Source organism: Chelmon rostratus, chromosome 8, assembly GCF_017976325.1.
Source record: "Chelmon rostratus isolate fCheRos1 chromosome 8, fCheRos1.pri, whole genome shotgun sequence".
In the NCBI taxonomy this organism is placed as follows: Eukaryota; Metazoa; Chordata; class Actinopteri; order Chaetodontiformes; family Chaetodontidae; genus Chelmon; species Chelmon rostratus.
This window is the reverse complement of record NC_055665.1, coordinates 644,237-658,747: the sequence shown is the minus strand read 5'-3', so window position 1 is coordinate 658,747 and position 14,511 is coordinate 644,237. Positions and strand designations below refer to the sequence as shown.

At 47.0% G+C, this 14,511-nt stretch overlaps 1 protein-coding gene across 1 annotated transcript; it reads right to left on the bottom strand.

Annotated features, from left to right (window-relative positions):
• Positions 1–6,745: 6,745 nt before the first annotated feature.
• Positions 6,746–14,216, bottom strand: syt11b (synaptotagmin XIb). Its single transcript, XM_041943073.1, has 4 exons — positions 13,977–14,216; positions 9,291–10,225; positions 7,746–7,866; positions 6,746–7,237 (listed from the first exon to the last, which is right to left on the bottom strand). The coding sequence occupies exons 1-4, from the start codon at positions 14,008–14,010 to the stop codon at positions 6,927–6,929; spliced, it is 1,401 nt and encodes a 466-aa protein (XP_041799007.1). The 5' UTR covers positions 14,011–14,216; the 3' UTR covers positions 6,746–6,926.
• Between the last annotated feature and the right edge of the window lie 295 nt (positions 14,217–14,511).

Sequence of the window (14,511 nt, the reverse complement as noted above, 5' to 3'; positions counted from 1 at the left end):
GCGATCAAACTTACTTTAAACTAAAACTAAATATTCAGGTGTTTTTACAGACTTACATCGTCAGAAGGAACCAATAAGCGTGGAGCTGAGAGTGAGACAGGAAGTCAGACCGTACTGAGAGACGGACAAACACGTTCAAACACATGATCTTTAGTAGCCAAAAACAAGATGTGAGATTTTTTCAACACCTTAGTATGAAACTAATACTAGTTCTATCAAAGCTGGCATAAGTATCCCACAATGCAATGCACTAGTGATGACAAAAACAGCTCTGGAGCAACATTTAGTTAACTTCAGTCAAAATACAAAATTGTCTTTAAGTGCTCAACTTTTGATCCACTGACGTTCCAGAAGTAGTTTGGAAATTCAGTTTGTGTGGATTTATTTCTAATAATATGATTTATTACCTTTCAAGTTTTTTGTATATTTGACAAGCCCGGAGGCACGAGGTTTCAGGACTCAGAATGCAGACCACAGACAACTCAGCGAGTTTTCAAAATAAAGGAAATTTATTAACTCAAAGCGCTCAGGATGAATGAAAAATACAAATTAAGAAATGTAACAAAGTGCAACAGAAAACACTGAGAATAGACTAGAAAAAGAACAAAACTATCAAGGCTCAAAGATGGCTCTCGAACAAAGTAACAAACAAAAGTTTCAAGGCTGGACTAATAACTAGACTTACAGGGACACAGAAGACAAGGATCATGGAACGCTAGATAGCAAGGCAAGTACAGGACAAGGCACGAGACAATCTGGCACAGGACAAAGGGAGACGCGGACTATATCTACACAAGGTAACAATGAACAGGTGGAGACAATTAGGGCGGGGCAGACAATCAGACAGGCGGGAAACAGACGGGAGAGCTAGGTTTCCCAATAAAACAGGAAGTGCAAGACAAGACATGACGCTCGTGAACAAAACACATTAACACATCTGACGAGACATGACAATATTGTTTTTACTAGCTTCTATGTTTTCAGAGTAGATTTTTTTCTTTTGTAGTCTCATGGTTGTGGTCAGTTTATTTTATTTGTATTTACGTTCACTTTCATTAGTTCTTAGTTGCAAAAATTGTTTATAAAGTTTTTTTTTCTTTTGGCACGACTTTTGGAGGCCTTTAGTCATCTGGGATAGTTCTTTATGTGAGTCTTTACCTTTTACTGGATACTTTTTGATAGTGCTCATCGTTTACATTTAGAACATTTATTAGAAAAGCCTCAGAAGCCTGATTTGGATCTTCCACATAAACAGTCCCCCAGTTATAACTTTAAAGTTCTTCCTTTAAAGATTCTAGTCTTCCTGAAGGTTCACTATTCTGGGGTGCATTTGAGGACTTTGCACTGTGCATGATCATAAAAACAGGAAGGAGGTCACTTATATCATTAATGAGCAACCCACATGTTGTTTGAGCAATAGCAGTTGAGAAACTATTATCTATAAGTGTGGCAGTGTCCTTAGTGATCCTACTGGGTTTATCTATAAGAGTCAGTGACTCTTGACTGAAAGAGCACTGGACACTTCCCTTTGTCCCTTTGTGTGTGTGTGTGTGGTGGGGACAGAACCACAGACACACAGTCCATCAGCTGCACAGAGAACATCTCACTGTTGTCAAGTGTGACACCTGCTGGCTGAACACTGGTATTACATGTGTCTGGAGAGGCTTAAGACCAGGATCAGGTCTTCAGGTTGAAGTCAGGATCCCAGCGCCTCTGATCCAGATGCACCGCACTGTGATCAGCTTCATACCTCAGGCTGTCAGGAGGCTGAACTCTCTCCTTTCTGCCTCCAAACAGGAACTTACCCATCCCACACACACACACACACACACACACACACACACACCGTCCTGCTGCCACAAACACTCACTACAGCACCAAATGTGGATTCATCTGCCGCTGAAAATAGTCCCATCAAACGCTCTATTTGCTCCTGTGTGAGTGATAAAAGCTCAGTGAGAAACAAAACATTTCATGTGACCCACAGGACATTTTTTATTCGATATCCTCATAGGTTTATTTACTTTATTGATCCCAAGACTGGGACATTCAACCCAGCGCTGTTGAAACACACACACGCAACATGCACCGTGCAGTGAAACACACACAGGAGCAGTGGGCTGCAATCAAGCGCCCAGGGAGCATATTGGGGGGTTAAGTGCCTTGCTCAAGGGCACATCTGCCAGCTAATGGAGGGGGAGGGAATACTCCACCACACCCAAATTTTTCTGAATTGAACCGGCGACCTTCCTATCACAAGCCGCTTCTCCAGCCTCTAGGCCACGGCTGCCCCCGTCGGAGGAGGTTTAGAAGTAAAGTGAAGAGCTGTTAGAAGTAAACTGTCCTCCAACTATAGAGAAACAAGGCTGACAAAAGGTAACATACCTTAGCAAATGTTATCTTACTCATTTGCAGTGCGACATCACTCACATCACTGTAGCTCCGGCTCATTATGGTAAATTAATAAATCCTTCTTCTTAAATTCTCTTTAAGGCTAAGAGACCAAATGCTTCACAGACCCTGTAGACTGACACAGGACTGATGAAGCTGAAGCTTCCGACTGGTGTCCTGGTCTCAGGTCTCTCTGCGTCCTCCACAGACGGGTCAGGTTCCATCACCCACCTCTTTGTTTTCATATGCTCATCCAGGTTTTTGGATTAGGCCCCATCGTAGGCCTGTCTGGTCCAGCCTCACAGTCCGTGGCCTCTTCTTTAAAACAGGAGAAATTATTAGCATGATTTACATTCATTAGCATCGTGTGATAAAGGTGTGTGTCACCTGTCCTGTGACAGGTGTCTTCCTGTGACCTCATTGATTGGTTGCAGCTCTCCAAATGTATCAAGTCACAAAGCTAATGGAGATAATTGTGGTCAAATCCTGGTAATGTTAGCTAAATTTGCTACTGCGCTCACATTTAACCGCCCGATGTTTGTCTTGTATAGCTTAGTTCTATATTTTTATCTCACTTTTTTTTTTCTCATATTGTTCTCATTTTTTAGCCTCCTTACTTGAAAGTTGTTCTTTTTTGCATGTCCTTGTCTTTCCACGCTTTGAGCTGCTGGAAATGTAAATTTCTTTTTGGAGATTAATAAAGTATCTATCTATCCATCTCAAAGATGTCAGTCGTCAGTGACGTCAGACAGCGTGACCAGTAACGTGAACAGCGTGACGGCTGACGCCAGTCAGCGTGTCTACAGAGATTTGAGCCGGAAGTGACCGCAGGTGTCTGTTCGCGGTGTCTGTGGGATGCTTCCTTCTCCACTTCTGATAATATATTACGTCACTAACGTAAGTAGCGCTCCGTGGCTAAGCTAACGTTAGCCCTCCACACATAATCCACATACAAACACTAAAGTGGCTGAAACCAAACGGACTCACCTGTTCCTCTCCAGCAAACACCTGAGTACACAAACAACATGGCGACTGGTCTCATTTCACTGATGATGTTCCATATGACTGAACCGACGAAGACGCACATTGTGACGTCACTTCAGGTGAATTTGCGCGTACCGGTACAGGGCGGGGCTAAAGTTACAGGTGGCCATAGCAAGAAGATTACTACCGCAGCAGCATCAGTTAGCAGTGACTTCATGATTTTATTAAAGTGAAACATATCTAACATGAATATTTAATGTCTGACAGAAATATGTTTGACTCCAGGTCCTGCTTGTTTTTCCAGAGTTTGAGCACGCCATTTAACTGATCCATGTCAGGTGGAGGGCCAACAGGTGTGTGTGTGTTATAGCAGCCCCTCCTCACAGGTGGAGCAGCAGACAGATGGTCGTTGCCACTGAGCTCAGACAACAGAAAACCAGAAGATTCATCACACCGTGTTGCATGTTGGGACAGGTCGCCATCTTGTTACCTGTACCTGCTGGTTACCTGCTCACCTTTTGATGGAATAAAAAGTTGGTTAAATCAGTCAAATCTGAGAGCCGAGCATCAAACGTTGGTTAGTTATTATGATGCAGAGATTCGGCTCTGAGACTCCAAACAGGCTTTTATTTGCCGTTAACAGAGAAGTTTGTGCAGTAAATGAACAGATCTCAGGTGTGATTTCTTTTTACACTCCACAATCTGACGACAACAGAAGAAAAGACAAACTTCACTTTTAACAACCTGTTCAACAAACGAGGCGTCAGACGAGCCGTCCATGGCTAACTTGTTTTTTATTTGCACGTCCAATTAGTGTTAACAAACCTAACACGGAGGTTAGCATCCAGGTCTACAGCAGGGGGCGCTCAAACACACTAAAGCTCTGAGGACATCAGACAGGAAGGAAACCAGCAAACATCTTCACATCTGTACAAATCTACAGTCCGTCAGTCAGACGGCTTCACCTGTGAACTGTCAGCCAGCTGTGCACCTGTGACACTCAAATTAACTCTAATTAAAATGTTCAACTTTCAACACACTCAGATCCATTCAAAACAGCTGCAACAGCGCCACCAGCTGGCTGACTGGATCTTTTCTGCAGGGAAACGTTCGCTAGCAAAAATCCTTTACAAACCAGTGTCAGTTGGGACAAATTTGGTTGAGAGGAAAACAAAAATTGACAGAATGAAGCAGACAGAGGAAGCAGAGAGAAGCTGTGGCTGCTGAAGCTGCTGTCAAGACCAGTTCAGATCCAGGAGCCACGATTGGTTCATCCTCACATCGTGATGTCATTCAGCTGTTGGTCCAAAGTGACGACACTTCATTATCTCATGAAAGACTTCGTCTCTGGTTACTGTGCGAGCCTGCAGGCCTGAGATCACAGTGAACTCACACCTGATACCTGTTCACCTGTGGTCCTCGCAGAGACATGAAGCTGTCCCAGTGCCAGCTCACACTTTGTCCCAGTCCCAGTGGACAGGAAAGGTGGATGGATGTGTCTCCGTGTGCTGTAACAGACCTACATTTAAAGGGAAAGGTGGATGAAAATGTGGTCATGAGTTATCTGGGGTTTGGCAGCTCCTCACAGCTCCACAAACACCAGCAGCCATCATTATGACTTCGACTTTCTCAGTCTACTACAGGTGGACTCTGAAAGGGGGCGGGGCTCCAGCCAGGACTGATGATGTTTCACAACACCAGAACACCTGATGGACATGATGTCACCTCTATGACTCTGATGGGACAGCAGCTGTTCATGACCTCTAGCCTAGCATCGTGCTAACGTCAATGAGTGTGTACCTCACATACTGAGACTTGAGTCCAACCTGTGCCCCCCTGCTACCCCCCCCTCCTATAATCAACATATCTGACCTGAACCTTCATAAATCCTGTTTAACAATGATTCAATCTGTAAGATTTAAATCATGTTTCACTAAAATAACACAACCAACCTTAAAAGATCACACATGATGCTAATAACATCTGACATAATGAGTAAATAACAGCAGTTAGCTTAGCATAATCAGATATTTCCTTCTCATTGTAAACTGTATTAATACAAACTAACAAAGATTTATCCTCTAAAGCCTCTAAAACTGTAGTTTTTGGAAGTTCTGCTCGTGTGTGATGCTACACTGACTTCCTGTTTACTTCGTGGACTGCTCTTGATCGGACAGAGATGCAGACGTTTCCTAACGACAGATTCACACTGAAGTCTTCAGCAGCTGTGACGTTTGTTCAGTTTCAGTTGTAGTACATCAGTGGTTTGAAAGCAGTTACTGAAGGACTTCCTGTTCAGACTGAAGGATTCAGGAGCAGCTCAGTCCAGATGATGTGATGATGATGAACACTTGATCTCAACATGACTGGCTTCAAACAATCATCAGCAGCCACAGCTGCTTCCTCCAGAGGACGTCGAGGATTTTATAAATTAAACATCATTCATGTTACAAACACGTATTTTACATCGTCTCTCAGTCTGTTCGTCTCCGTGAGCAGAAACCCGGTGCGAAACCTGGTGTTGTTAAACCTGGTGTGAAACCTGGTGTGAAACCCGGTGTTAAACCCGGTGTGAAACCCGGTGTTAAACCCGGTGTTAAACCCGGTGTTAAACCTGGTGTGAACCGGTTTTCAGACCCACATGAGAACGAGCCGTTCACAGTCCACGTCCTCCGGATGAAGGTGCAGTCTTACATTCTGCTGCAGGAGCGATGTGTGAAATGCTGTTGAATCTTCTCTGAGAGGAGCGGGGGCGTCGCCGCGGGCAGGGAGCATGCTGACGACCGCCATCCCCCCGAACGCCTCGTCATGTGGTGGAGTATCAGGAGCGAGCCCGGGGAGGATCGTAGCAGTTTCTTATCTGGTCCTACTGAGGAGTAATTATACTTGGATATATTCAGCCTTAGTTAAATGCAGTGTTAGTGAGTATTTAAACTTTCCTCGCCGTGGACTCGTCTTCCTGTCACTTCCACGTCAGCAGTTTTTTCTTTTCTTTATTCTTCGGACAGACATGCGATGAACTGCATGACAACAACAGCAAGAGGGGAATCTTTTTTTCTTTTATAATCATATTTGAGCATTCCTCCCCCCGTCTACACGCACGGACAGCCAGAGACATGAGGACAGTCTTAGAGATGGACTTCATGGTTTCTCTTTTAAAAACAGCTTGTTTTCTTTTGTTTCTGCCAATGACGTGGTGGTAGAGTGAGATAAGAGAGACAGAGAGAGAGAGAGAGTTTAACTATGATCACAACAGAGTGTGTGTGTGTGTCTGTGTGTGTGAGTCTGTGTGTGTCTGTGTGTGTGTCTTTGTGTGTGTGTGTGTCTGTGTGTGTGTGTGTGTGTCTGTGTATGTGTGTGTCTTTGTGTGTGTCTGTGTGTGTGTCTGTGTGTGTGTGTGTGTGTGTGTGTGTCTGTGTGTGTGTGTGTCTCTGTGTGTGTGTGTGTGTGTGTCTGTGTGTGTGTGTGCTGTACATTGAGTCTCATTTCCCAGTGTTCACTGGTGGAGTCCCAGCCGGTCGTTGGTGTCAGCTGGTTTCTGGCGGTCCTCCTCAGTACTCGCTCAGGTTGTGCCATTTGGAGATCTGCCGGCGGGGGTTTTCACAAACCTCCCTCCAGTGGGAGGCTCCAGAGGGGGCGGGGCTGTGCAGGCCGAGCAGCAGGCGGCCCAGCACCTCATTCTTGGTGGTCCGGTCGAAGTCGACCACCAGGAACTCCACAGAGATCTCGGACAGCAGCTCAGGCGGGATGTCGTAGATGAAGGACTCGTTGAAGACCGGGTTCAGCGTGCACTTCTTCACGTGAGTCTTCTTCTTGGCGATGCGCTTGCGGCCGTAGAAGATGTTTACCTTCACGTAGGGGTCTGAGGAGGTAACGATGACAATAATTAATAATAATAATTAACAGACAACATACAAATCAGTGCACTGCAGTCAGGAACTGTGGAGGCCTGGCAGACCACCAGACCACCTGGCAGACCACCAGACCACCTGGCAGACCACCTGACCAACAAGAACCCCCCAGGGGACAACACTTACACGAATAAATGAACAATCTTATTTGTATATTTCTAAATCAGTGATGTGCGTCTGTGGGGTCTCTGTGTCGTTGCCTGGGAAACCCCGCTCAGCGTTACTCTGTATTCACTTCATTCAACCCCCCCCCCCCGTACATCAGACCTCTGTGTGTCCTTCTGCCAGACAGAGACACAGCTGATGTGTTTTATGTCTTGTGGTCTGTGTTTTGTCCAGCTGTGGGAAGTTGAGGACAGACAGGAAAAGGGTGTAGCTGTCAGGATGTCAAGTTCAGACAACCCCACACGACGTAAACTCCCACAATCCCCTCCTCCTGCCCCGGCCGGGCGTACTCACTTGCCGACAGGCCGGTGATGTCCATCTTGGGGAGGTGTCGAGCCTTCAGGACGACCACGCTGAGACGATGAGACACCGGCTGGTAGGACAGAGACGCCAGCAGCTCTCCACGACTCTCACACTGAAAACACACAGAGACGTTTGTCCTGTCACACACAGCGAGAGCCTGTACTCCAGTAAAAGTACTAATACACACTGTGGAATGTCAAAACCTCACTGGAGTAAAGGTATGTGAGTATTATTAAAGTACTTCAGTCAGAGTGTTGGTGTATCAGTAAATGTTCCTGTCAGTGTTTCTCATCATCTCTGATGTTTGTGAATTAATATTCCTGCTGTAGATGATCATCACACGTTTGTCCTGTGAGAACCTCGTATCTCAGAAAAACAGCCTGTTTTCAGCTCTGTGACGAAGCATTTTCAGCTGATCCAAGAGGCTTTTTAAACAGTTTATTTAGCTGAAGAAGACGTGAAGGAAAACTTCATCCTTCAGTTTATCACAAACATTCAACACATCTGGAGATACGAGCTTTTCACTGGACAGGAAGGACTCTGAAGAGTAACTAGTAACTAAAGCTGTCAGATGAATGTAGTGGAGTAGAAGTGTTCAACAACATAAGATAGAAATACTCATATGAAGTAAAGTCCCTCACATTCGTTCTACCTGTCTCACCTCGAGCTGAACTCATCATGGTGAACAAATCATCCAAACCTGAACACAAATCAAACTTTATTTATATAGTCATCATCTGATAACTGATTGTTATGGAAAACTTCTTCTCTATTCTGTTTGTTAGAGTTAACACTGGAAGCTGCAGGATGTCAGAGATGATGTCATCAGCACACCTGTACCTGTACTAACTGTGATTGTGTCAGAGTGAGACCTCAGCAGGACAACAGGTCGTCTTATTCAGCGACGTGTTCACATCCACATCCTTTAACCTGATTAAGACAGAACAACAGTGACCCTGTCACTGAGGCAGACCGTGATCCGATCATCCAAACTGCTCCGAGGTCACGTCGTCCCGTTGCCACGGCGACACACGGCGCTGACATTAGCGTCGGCAGTTGGTCAGAATCAGGATGACAACAACGCCGGGACACACAGCGAGGACAGTGTTCGCATGAAGCGAAGCCACAGTGGAGACAGCTCTTACTTCACCTGGATCACTGTGTCCACCTGTGTACTCTGCTGTCCCGCCCTGCTCAGCCTCTGATTGGCTAGAATATCAGAGCTGTCATACCTTCACCATCCTAAACAAAACATTGAAGGGTGAAGTCCTGGGGGTCAGGAAGCAGAGCGGCGGTTCAGTCCCTCTGCAGTCCACATGTTGAAGTGTCCATGAGCAGGATACTGAACATTGTGTGTGTGTGTGTGTGTGTGTGTGTGTGCGGCTGTGTGTGTGTGTGTGTGTGTGTGTGAATGTTGACCTGAGATGTGCCTTTTGTGGATCTACTTGACCGATTTTGATTCAAATTTCAGCGATCGTCACCTCTGAATTCTACAACTCTCCTCCATGAACCGTGAGGCGGACAGGTGACACTCACCTGCATGTTCCTCTTGGCGATCTGCTGGCTCAGGTGGACTCGACCCGTGCTCGGGTCCACGCCCTTCAGTGGCACCACGGCCTCCCCGATGACATCATCACGGGCGAAGCGGTCAAAGCTGAGGACCAGGAAGTGCAGGGTGAGCTCGGGCAGCGAGCTGTAGGCCACGCCGTAGAAGGTGAAGGTTTCGTCGAAGAGCGGGTCCAGGGTCTTCCTCAGCACACGGGTCTTGACGCGGTGCTTCTTCTCCGGCAGGATGGTCATCTTCACGTACGGGTCCGAGCTACCGGCCTGCTCATCCATGGCGGGGAGGCCCCGGGCCCCAACTATGGTCACCACCAGGGCCTTCTTGGGGAAGTTGTAGTCAACGGTGAGGCTGATGGCCCCCAGGCTGGGCTCGGGCTCCGGGTCGGAGGAGGCAGGGGTAAAGGGGGACGCCGTCTTGCTACTGGTCTGGCTGCTGCTGGCCGAGCTGCTGTCCAAGCAGCAGTAGTCGGCGCGGACCGGCAGCGCCCGCTCCAGCCGGGCCTGGCCGTGGGCGGGGCCCGACCCCGCAGGGGGGACCAGGTGACTCATCTGCAGCTGGCCCGGCACATCCAGGATGTTGTTCTCAGCGTCCACCAGCACCATGCCCCTCCCTGCGGCGGCGGGGCAGCCTCGCTCTCCGTCGCGGTCGGACCGGTCCACGCGCCGGATGCCGCGTACGATCCTCTTGCTGCTGCTGAGGGATTCTGGGTAAATGCTGATGCCCTTCAACATGTGGATGAACTTGTAGGGCGGGTCTTCGGCGTCGCAGTAACGGTCGCCGTGCAGCTTGTAGCGTCCAGAGATGCGGAGGTAATGACGCTGACAGAAAGACCAGAGCAGAACCAGAACCACCACAACCAAAACCAGAACACCAGCTCCGAGGAAGCCCGCCAGGACCGGAGACATGGCTGAGAGGGACACAGAGACAGAGAAAGGACATGTTAGAACATACTCATACACGCCAGGGTTTTAGTGAGTCTCTTCTTCATGAGAGAGACAAATTAAAGACAGAAGAGCAGCAGCAGAGGACATATCCTGACTGCATGTCCATTATGTATTCCCACATAATCCTGTGGTTGGTGGAGGGGGGGGGGGGGCGACACCTCAGGTTTACACCTAAAGAGACCGAAGTCAGGATGTCTGTCATGATGACATCATCCTTCTTACACAGTGATGTCACACAGGGTGACATCATATTTAAAAACAATAACATAAACCAGAAACAGTGATGTCACACATGGACCCTCCTGAGGTCTCATTAGAAACATCAGAGAAGGGGGGGGTAGGAGGAGAGGGACAGAGGGGGGAGAACAAGGGCAGCAGGAGGAGGAGCTGGTGGAGGTCTTTGTTTGCTGCGTAAAGAGGAGCATTGTTGTCCTGATCTGTCCTACGAGAACACAATGATGCTGCCACACACACACACACACACACACTCACACACACACACACACACACAGTCACACACACACAGTCACACAGACACAGTCACACAGACACACACACACACAGTCACACAGTCACACACACAGTCACACACACACAGACACACACACAGACACACACACACACACAGTCACACAGTCACACACAGTCTTCGCTATTTCATGGCAAAGTTTCCTGGAAACGTTCAGAGAAGCTGAAGCTTTCTCTCTGCTGAAACATGGAGGCATTAAAGGTGAATGCTAAAAACATCTTCTTGTATTTTGTCATGATGATGATCCCTGACAGGATGTTTCTGGCTCCTCAGTATCGGCTCCCCTTCGAGCCTCTGCGACCTGCGTTTACCCATAACACCCTTCTGTAGACCTGCAGAGGACTTTACATGTATCCCCAGAGCAGAACCTCAAACAGATTCACAGACAGTCGTTAGCCTAGCAAGCCACAAACAGCCCATAATGCAACACTCTCTGTAGGACACACCCCCTGCATTTTAAAAGAACATCTGATGTTGTGAGTAATCAGCAACCGTCTGGTCCTTAAATATAAGACGACCAAAGCTTTTAAAAGTAATTTCATTTAATCCAAACCTCTAACCTAAACCTAAATCTGAGCCAACCCCTGAAACCAGGTCTAAACGGTAGAACAGGCTTTTTAAAAAACAAAAAAACATCCTGAGACATTTTCTAAGATAAAGTGATCGATTAATCAAGAAGATAACAGACAGGAGCAATGATCCCAGCAGTAACTCGGTTTACATTAATCTGTTAAACCTCACAGTTAATTATAAAAACACACGATGAAACTGTAAAACTCCTTTACTTCAGCTCCGATAATCTCAGACTAACTCCTGAAATCCTCCTTCCACACTCCAACAGATGATGTCATGTTTGGAAAGAGCTGAAGGCAGCTGAGCTCGCTGCCTAGCAACGCTCACACACACAATCACACACACACCACACACACACAGACAACAGACAGACAGACACCAGACACAAACACACACACACACATAATCACACACACACAATCACACAATCACACACACACACACAATCACACAATCACAGACACACACACACAGACACACAATGACAGAGTTCCTGATCTACAGCACCAACAATCATGTCCTACATAAAGTCTAAAGTCTGAAGTCTATAATCTGAAGTCTGAAGTCTAAAGTCTTCATTGGAGACCTGCAGGACACCAGAAGAACAACATGTTTGGGGTTTTGAGGTTTCTGCTCACAGTCCATTGATACAGTCCAGTCCAGCTCCATTGACGACACCGTGTCACGTCCAACACGTTTACCGCTAACGACTGCCTTCGTACTGTATCTGAGACCCTGCAGGCTCATGTTGTCTCCATCAGAACAGACAGCAGATCAGTCCACAGCAGGACTCGTCACTCATCACAGCTACACTTCACCCTCATCATATGTTTAACTGCACCACCTGTACACCCCGTCCTCACCCGCCCACCACTGCTTCTCCTGGAGCGTGGACGTCACGACGACACCACCCGTCTATTATTCGTGTCATCGCTGTGTGACCAGTCAGGATCTCTTGTTGTATGTTGTTTTACACAGAAACAGTGAAACCATCACAAACAAACACATGTTGTTGTTTCTCTGTGTGTTCCTGTTTTCTGCATCAGCTGATCACTGATGCTTCATCACTGATGAAGAGCTAAAAACATGCTCCTTCAATCATTCAGCTGAGCGATTGATAACAATCAGAAAGGTCGGTGACAGTTCACAGCCGTGTCATCAGACACCTTCACAGAGCAGAGGAAAGCAGTCAATCAGTCTCAGCTGACTGAGGCCAACATGAATATTACATGAATGTAATTCATCATAAATAATGGCTGTGACTAAATGCTGGAAAGGAAAAGTGCCGCTGAAGTGACATGAGAGGCTGACTTTTAGAATCTGGATATATTGATGTAGTTACGTTTCCTTCTCCTCCCTCCCTGCATGTTTCTTCGGCCTAAACTGAGAAACGTGCTGATCTGTGAGCGTCTACTTTCAACACTTGCTCATCCTGCTTTGTGGTGTTTTGTTTGAGTATCAGAGTAAATGAGGGCGCTGTCAATCATCTCCCTGGCTGGTCGGTGCAGATACCAGACAGCTGAAACACTCAGCTGAAACTGAGCGTGACGCTTTCCTCGCTTTGCTCACCAGCTGCTTGACTGTAATTAAAATAATCTCAGTACGTTAAAAACTGTCCCTCTGCCACCTGGTGGGCGTTTCACTGACATTCAGCTTCAGAACAGATTCAGCATCAAACTGTAACTGTACCTGAGTGACTCACTTCCTGTTATCTACACCTGTATACACAGAGCGTAATATCAATGACTCGTGCACAGTTTTTTGTGTTATTTTACAAATTAATGTGTTATAATAATAACAATAATTAATATGAAATATTTCTGTTTTCTTCCCCTTTTACATAAATACTGTATCTGACGCACTTTCTCTGGATTTGGTGCTTTTATATTGAAAAATCACTGCCGATTAGTTCCTGTTGATCCAACAGTTGATTGGCTGATTGATTTCAGCTGCTTGTCTCTGTCTCCAATCACTACTTTCTGCACATGATAATCGATAAGCAGCGATGACGGTGACCACAGTGGTCTCTGCCGGTTTGTGGAGTTTTTGTGTCCCGAGAAAACAGCGCCGGGTACAGACATGACGTCACGCGCTACCCGCCCCGACTGCTGGCACGCGCACGCACACTGAGGCCCACGAGAGGCAGACGGTGCGTAGGAGCGCGAGAGCGGCCCGTCGGACGCGTCTGTCGGGATGATGGTGTTTGTCAGTGGACGCTGATCTCAGGGCGTCGTGTCGGTGCGCAGGGACGGACTGAAGCCGCTTCAAACTGATCTGACACCACTTTATGACGCGTCTTTGTTCATTAAACGGCTTTTTTATTTATCACCTTTAAACTGATTTGATCCAATCAGTGACGCCAATGAACGTTGACAGCAACAATAAAATTTTTTAAAGGATTTTAATTGAAAAAGGTCGAATAAATAAATAAATAAATAAGCGGGTGTTGGCATGATGCGCCTCGTTAGCTGGGTGCAGACAACGAGTCACGGCCACCTGTTATAGTGATGATAACACATAAAACGTTGGTAAAATGGGACTGGGAGCATTCTAGCTGAGTAAATTAACGTTTATTGAGCAGAGAGACGGAGCAGAAAGGGCCTGGGTCTCACCGTAGGCGGGTCCCAGCTCGATCATGTCCGCCATTTTGTGGGTTTGGGCAGGATGCGGTCCCGACGGAGCGGGGAGAAGAGCAGAGGGATGGAGAGGACACCGACTGACTACCGCCCGCGGTTACTTCACATCCATAGAGAAGCGACGAGGAGAGAAATCACCGAAAACGGGCCGCTGATCCGGGAGATAAAGCCTTCATATGTCCGTCGTCCGCTCGGCGTCTCCTCCGTTCAGCCCGCTGCGCAGTGATGCTCGCGCGAGGATGCAGGGAGGCTGCGCGGAGGAGCTCGCGATGAGACTGAACACAGATCGTCTCTGAAAGCGATGGCGCACTACGCAGGAAATGGAAAACGCGTTACGTCATCGTGATTGTAGTTCTTCAAAGGGATTCGCACGCAGTCCATTACTGCGGGACAATTTCCTATAAATGTTTTAACGTTTTCTTTATTCTGACACTGTTTCGTAGCCTGTTTCCTTCTCAAAGCTGCGAGTTTTTGTTGTTCTTATTATTCTAAAAAACATTTCCAGATCAGA

Bases quoted from the DNA above. Each gene is read 5' to 3' on its own strand.
- syt11b (XM_041943073.1), bottom strand. From the start codon at position 14,010: ATGGCGGACATGATCGAGCTGGGACCCGCCTACG. The intron at 10,226-13,976 runs GTGAGACCCAGG...TGTCCCTCTCAG, and splicing joins CGAGCTGGGACCCGCCTACG to CCATGTCTCCGGTCCTGGCG. The intron at 7,238-7,745 runs GTGAGTACGCCC...TTACCTCCTCAG, and splicing joins CATCACCGGCCTGTCGGCAA to ACCCCTACGTGAAGGTAAAC.